The 6126-nt window shown below is 47.3% G+C and overlaps 1 protein-coding gene across 1 annotated transcript; it reads right to left on the reverse strand.

Annotated features, from left to right (window-relative positions):
* Positions 1-3256: 3256 nt before the first annotated feature.
* On the reverse strand, positions 3257-6126 carry Dppa3 (developmental pluripotency associated 3). Its single transcript, XM_075981857.1, has 4 exons — positions 5982-6126; positions 3913-4181; positions 3531-3566; positions 3257-3349 (listed from the first exon to the last, which is right to left on the reverse strand). The coding sequence occupies exons 1-4, from the start codon at positions 6124-6126 to the stop codon at positions 3257-3259; spliced, it is 543 nt and encodes a 180-aa protein (XP_075837972.1).

Consider the following 6126-nt stretch of genomic DNA (forward strand, 5'->3'; position numbering starts at 1 on the left):
CTTACTCAGACACGAAAGCCACGGGCTCAGAGCATCACAGTGGCCATCTCCAGCTAACTCTTTAGAGTTAAGTGGTCGGCCGGGCGGTGGTGGCGCACGCCTTTAATCCCAGCACTTGGGAGGCAGAGGCAGGCGGATCTCTGTGAGTTCGAGACCAGCCTGGTCTACAAGAGCTAGTTCCAGGACAGGCTCCAAAACCACAGAGAAACCCTGTCTCGAAAAACCAAAAAAAAAAAAAAAAATAGAGTTAAGTGGTCTATGTTTGTTACGAGCTTTAATAATGATGCAAATAGATGCCAACAATCATTAATGGACAGTTCTTACCTGTAGCTTTCAAGGCAATGTGGAAAGCACCTTGCTCACAAATATTAAATTCCATCTATAAACTTAATGTGATTGTAGCCAAAACAAGATGGTTGTTTTTACTACTAGCCAGCAACTTAAATTCCAACAGAAAAAAAGCCAGGTGGTGGTAGTGCACACCTTTAATCCCAGCACTTGGGAGGCAGAGGCAGGTGGATCTCTTGTGAGTTGGAGGCCAGCCTGGTCTACGAGAGCTAGCTCTAGGACAGGCACTAAAGCTAGAGAAACCCTGTCTCAAAAACAAAACAAGCCGGGTGATGGTGGCGCACGCCTTTAATCCCAGCACTCGGGAGGCAGAGGCAGGCAGATCTCTGTGAGTTCGAGACCAGCCTGGTCTACGAGAGCTAGCTCCAGGACAGGCACTAAAGCTAGAGAAACCCTGTCTCAAAAACAAAACAAAACTAAACACAGGAAAAACAGGAAAAAAGAAGTTTAAGATGGCTTTTTGGTATCCATGATGGCTCCGCTTTCCTCCACACGGTGCCCATGGTGACTATTCTGGGTAGAGTAACACCTACAGGTGAAACTGGCAATGTCAGTATTCCTAAAACATGTCTTTCCATGTGGAGCTTTGGTCATTTGTTGGAACCAATTTGTTGGGTCTGTAACTAGTGCTAATTGTTCTGCCCTCCTTTCTGGATACCAACAGGTTAAAAACTGCTCCTTAGCCGTCATCAGCATGGCCTTTGTGTACGGTGTTCTGCCTGCATGTCTGCCTGAACCACTTGCGAGCCTGGTTTTACGACACACACACATACAAGTTGAGTCTGTGTACATGGGGTCTCGAGACCCCATGCTCTTTTACACTCCCTCCTGTGACACTGTTGACTGTATTGGGCTCTGATATGCTATTTCTTGGGTGCAGTAGCTTCCCTACCTACAAGGGATAGTCCAGCCCCCAGCGGATGCGTGGAAACATTGACTCTTACACTGTTCACTCCTGGGCTTACGTACAAACCTATTATAGCTCATTTAGGCACAGCAGTAAGACACTGTTAAATAGAGCAATCTTCCCAGTAACTCTTCTGTACAGTAGTCCCGAACTGTAATCCCAATTAGACACAGGGGAAGATCAGAAGTTCAAGGTCAATTTAGGAAATGCACTTTTGGGTGCTGCAAGGGTTATCAACTAATGGTCAGGGATGAAATCCATCCTCTTTGTAATGCTCCTCTGAAATAGGAGTAAGTTCTGGGCTGAGCTGGCTGGTGGGCCAAGGGCTTGAGCTAACCAAGCCTGCTACCCTGACAGGGTCCGGGAGACAACTCCAGCAGGATGTCCTCTACCTCCTGTCTGAAGTTGCAGAACATTACCCAGGGGTCACTAGTGCAGCCTTCTCCTGGACTTTTGCCCCCGTGCGTCTTATCCACTCGGCTGCTCATCTACAAGCTTTGCAACATCCTTAAGAATCTGCTCGAGCAACCAGCTCTCCTCCAGAGGAGGGGTTGTGAGATTGTGACGCACAGCTGCTCAGCTGGGTGCTCAGGTCACCACCCTGGGCTTGTAACATCTAAAGTGGTGGCTTCAACCCGAAGACAGAGCTAATCTCTAGGAGTTTATAATCAAGATACCTAGCCAGCCTTAGCTATAAGACTCACCTAGATCTTTAAAGAGAAATCTTGTATAATTATCATATTGCCTAGCAAGTTCCTGGGGCCCTCTTCCTAGTTCCTTTCTTGACAAAGCATGAAAATACTGTGCTCTGGTTGTCATCTAGCGACAGTCACAATACAACGCCACATACTTGTACCTGAGAATTTATTGGTAAACCAGGAAGTGGTGGTGAATGCCTTTAATCTCAGCAGAGGCAGGTGATCTGTGAGTTCAAGGTCAGTCTGGTCTACAGAGCAAGTTCCAAGACAGTCAGGGCTACACAGAGAAACCCTTGTCTTGAAAAAATGTTATCCATAAGGCGTTTTTTTGCAGATCTGACACATTACTGTGTTAGAAAACTTGGACTAGAGGCAAGACCAATAGTTAAAGGTGAGCTAGTTCTCCTGGAGACCCTATCTTAATAAGTAGGGGTTGGTAGTACACTTCTAATCCCCAAGACCCTAGATATACCAGGAAAGATTTCTATTCAGTTTGCTCCCCACCTTCTCTTCCCTGTCTACAGAATTCAGCCAGGGCTGAATATTAAGACACGTCTCAAACCTCTCAGGTTGCTAATATTCCTGTAACACGAGTTTGATCCCCAGAATTCACAAGGAGAAAACTGACTCCTGACAATTGTCACCGTGAAACATAAACACACACACACACAAGGGGCCATCTAGATGACTCAGTGGAAATAGGTGCTTGCCGCCAAGAAGCCTGGTGACCTGACAACCTGAGATTAATACCAAGTATGAAAAATACTGACCAGTTATTCTGACCTCTACACGCACTGTGGAACGTACATGCCCACACATACATCCAGTAAATGAATACATGAAAAATGAACTCCAACGTAAGCTCTAATGATCTACTTTAATTTGTTCTCTATACTTACTACTAAAAATTAAGATAACAAGATTGCCTTTATTACAAATTTCTGCGAACAAGAAAACCCAAAGATCTATTCCAATTATTACCTTCTAAACCACAACACCCCCAAATTCTATTGACATTCTTTCAAGTTATTGAACTTAACCCCAGACTTGAGTCAAGCGGAGACTCACTCTTGATTCTTTAGGTCAAATGAAATTCATTCACATGCATTCAAACTTCCATTTTATATATCGTGTAATGGTAACAAGTGTGGAAAGGTCACCCAGCACCAGGAAAAAGAATAAAACTATCACAGAACTCACTATTGCAGTTTAATCTTAAAAACAACAGCAAACCCTTTCACATCGGCTGCATGGCTTTATCAGCCGTAAGGGCAGCACACAACTTAGCCCTGAATTGATGGTCCTATTTTTTTCCAATTTTTGCATTCTCAGAAGGGTCCCAGCCATTGTACAGGCAGAAAGTGCAGATGCATTTGAATGGTTGCGCTTTGTTAAACTGGAAGAAATAATGCAATAGGTTAATCAGGATATTGCAACCCAAAGAAACATAAATCCTTAACTGTTTAAGTACCCCTAGGGTTGATCACCCCCCCCACACACACACCTTTTCCAAACCAAACAATAAAACAGGCACCCAACCCACCAACATGTACTAGCAAGAAAAAGTTAGTTACCACATTTCCATCATTGCAGCTGTTTAGTTTCTTTTCAATCTTCATGGGAAAAACAAAACCAAAATTACTTAAACAAACAGGAGGACCACCCCCAAGTTTTTGGTCTATACCATAACAGGCCAGCTATGTGGCTCTAAGATCTAGTCTAAGTTAGCCTGGCAAGGTAGCCCCAAACCCTGCCATCCCAGCACTGGAGGACGATGAGGGGCAAGTTTGTAGATTGAATTAATTGGAGGCTAGCCTGGGCTACAGTGAGACTCCAGTGACTTAACTGCAGATAGCTCAGGCTGGCCTGAGGCTGTGTAGTCTAGACTGATGTGGGAATTCAGGTGTCACTCCCCAGAGGTTACCATTGCTAATAGCTCTGTCCACAAATGCAACTCACCCGCATAAATCGCTTCATCTTCGCGACAGGGTTGTTTTGCACAGACAGCAGTGTGCGGACTCTTCTCTTGGGAAAGGCACTCTGGACCTCCCTCAAGATCTTCTCACTTTTGTTCTCGACATTTCTCATCTTCATTGCGCGGTGGAGGATGCGGCTGCGGCGGCTGCGCTGAAGTTTAAGTCCTGCCAGGGAAGCAGGAGGCTTCTTGGCACTGGGGTCGATGGTCAGCTTTCTCATGTCCTTTTCTAAGTTGTCTGGCTGGGAGATTCCTACAGCAGAAGGTGAAGAGTCGTTAGTGCGAGGGGCCCGGGCAGAACAGACACTCTGTTCAAGGCGCCAACCAGAAGTACTTCATGTACGCAGGGCATGCGGTCATAAACCCCAGGCAGATAGATACCCCAGCGTTTGTGTAGCGATCACCGACTTCTTACCACTGCTGTTCCATATACGACCTTGTTCCAGGGGCCCAACTGTCCGTTTCTAGGTGCAGAAGTTCTGAGACCTGCGTTCAAGGGCAGGAACTCACACTCCAGAGACTCTGCACCATAAGCCAATCATGGGAATGTGGCTTGGCCCTCCAGGCTTGCCCAGATGGGGCTCTGGAACTCTTCCAAGAACTGGCTAACTTTCCACCTAAATCTAGTTTGAGTTGTCCCATGCTTCCTGTCGGACTCTGTGGAAAGGGGATTGTGGCCAAGCCAATCCTGTTCTTCCCATCCAAATCATTCACACCCAGAGGACAGACTCGCCACAAGTGTCATCGAGTTTGAATCACGCCATAGTAGCTCACCTCATTTCCAGGTTTGGGACAGACAGGATTATTGACAGAATTTGGGTATAACCTGGCCTACACACAGGGAGTTTTAGGCCAGTAGGGGCAACAGTTTCAGAAAACAAAGCTTCTAAACATACAGGTACCACAGGAGGCCACATGCTAACTGTCAGGTAGGGCAGGCACATCCAGGGCAAACATTTCCTCTCAGCTCCGGTGTAGAAGGATCTGGAAGAGCAAGGAAGGGCCCCTCCCAAACCACGATCATAGCCTGAGGGCCTGATGGCAAACCTGGAGGTCGTTTAGGCGCAGGAGCTACACCTGCAGCCAGCCGCCCCTCCCACCACTACCAGCACGGAACATTTGGCTCAGCCATCCTGGGCTATTTTTCCTCTTAAAGCCATTCACCAGAAATGGAAATTTAGCTGAAAAGCCGCTCCCAGAAAATGGTTGCGAATAAGAAAAAGTTCAGGTTCAAGTAAAATTTTAGATTCCTGTGTAGCCGGGCTGTAGCACACGCCTTTAGTCCCCGCGCGCAGAAGGCAGAGGCAGGCGGGTCTGAGTTGAGGCCAGCCTGGTCTACAGAGTTAGTTCTGGGACACCCAGGGCTACGGAGGAACCCAATCTCGGAAAGCCAAAAGATGCCTGTGTTTAAAATATAAGCCTGCAGCAGAGCCGTGTTTAGTCCTAGCGCACTCTAGGGGCCGAGACTGGGGCACGAGGATCCAGTTTGAGGCCAGGTTAGGCTACAAAAAAGATCCAGGACTGGGCTGTAGATGGCTCGGCAGGTAGGAACACTGGCTGCGCTACCAGAGGACCCAGGTTCAATTTTCTGTGCCCACATGGCAGCTGACAGCTGTTACCCCACTGCAGGAGAGCCAACACCCTCCAACAAGACATACATAAAACCAAAAAACATCAATGCACTTAAGAGTAAAAAAATGTTTAAAAGAGTTCCAGCGTATATACCCAGTACAATAGTGAGACCCTGTCTCAACTAAGCAAAAAGGATTTCTGTGCTGAAAAAAAGCGGCAACAAAAGAAAACACGGAAACCTGCCCACACCTTTGGTTTACATCGGGAGTTATAGGCCAGCCAGAGCTACACAGAGACCCTGCGTCTCCCACGGCAGGGTCCAGTAACCTATACTGGCTATTAATTTGCCTGCAACTCCTGGTCCCCCATCTACAAGTGCTGGGACCCCAGGTACTAGCCGCCTGCCCACCTTGGAAGATGAGAAAGGGTGGCTGGCCACCTACTGACTTCCCCAAACCCTGGGTCCAAAAGGCTGGCCTACCCGAATCATCCGAGGAGTCTTGTTCATCCGAGGAGTCTTGTTCCTCCGTCTGAGAAGATTCCGAGTCCACAAGTTGGTCGACCACCTCCTCTTTTGGGTTGAACACCTCCTCTGATGGGTCGAACTCCTCTGATGGCTTCTCCAT

The sequence above is a fragment of the Microtus pennsylvanicus genome, chromosome 8 (genome assembly GCF_037038515.1).
Source record: "Microtus pennsylvanicus isolate mMicPen1 chromosome 8, mMicPen1.hap1, whole genome shotgun sequence".
NCBI classification, from domain to species: domain Eukaryota; kingdom Metazoa; phylum Chordata; class Mammalia; order Rodentia; family Cricetidae; genus Microtus; species Microtus pennsylvanicus.

Coding starts and splice junctions, on each gene's coding strand:
- Dppa3 (XM_075981857.1), bottom strand. CDS start 6,126: ATGGAGAAGCCATCAGAGGAGTTCGACCCATCAGAGGAGGTGTTCAAC. Junction 4,182..5,981: donor AGACTCCTCGGATGATTCGG/GTAGGCCAGCCT, acceptor CTTCTGCTGTAG/GAATCTCCCAGCCAGACAAC. Junction 3,567..3,912: donor AGATGAAGCGATTTATGCGG/GTGAGTTGCATT, acceptor TTTCCCATGAAG/ATTGAAAAGAAACTAAACAG.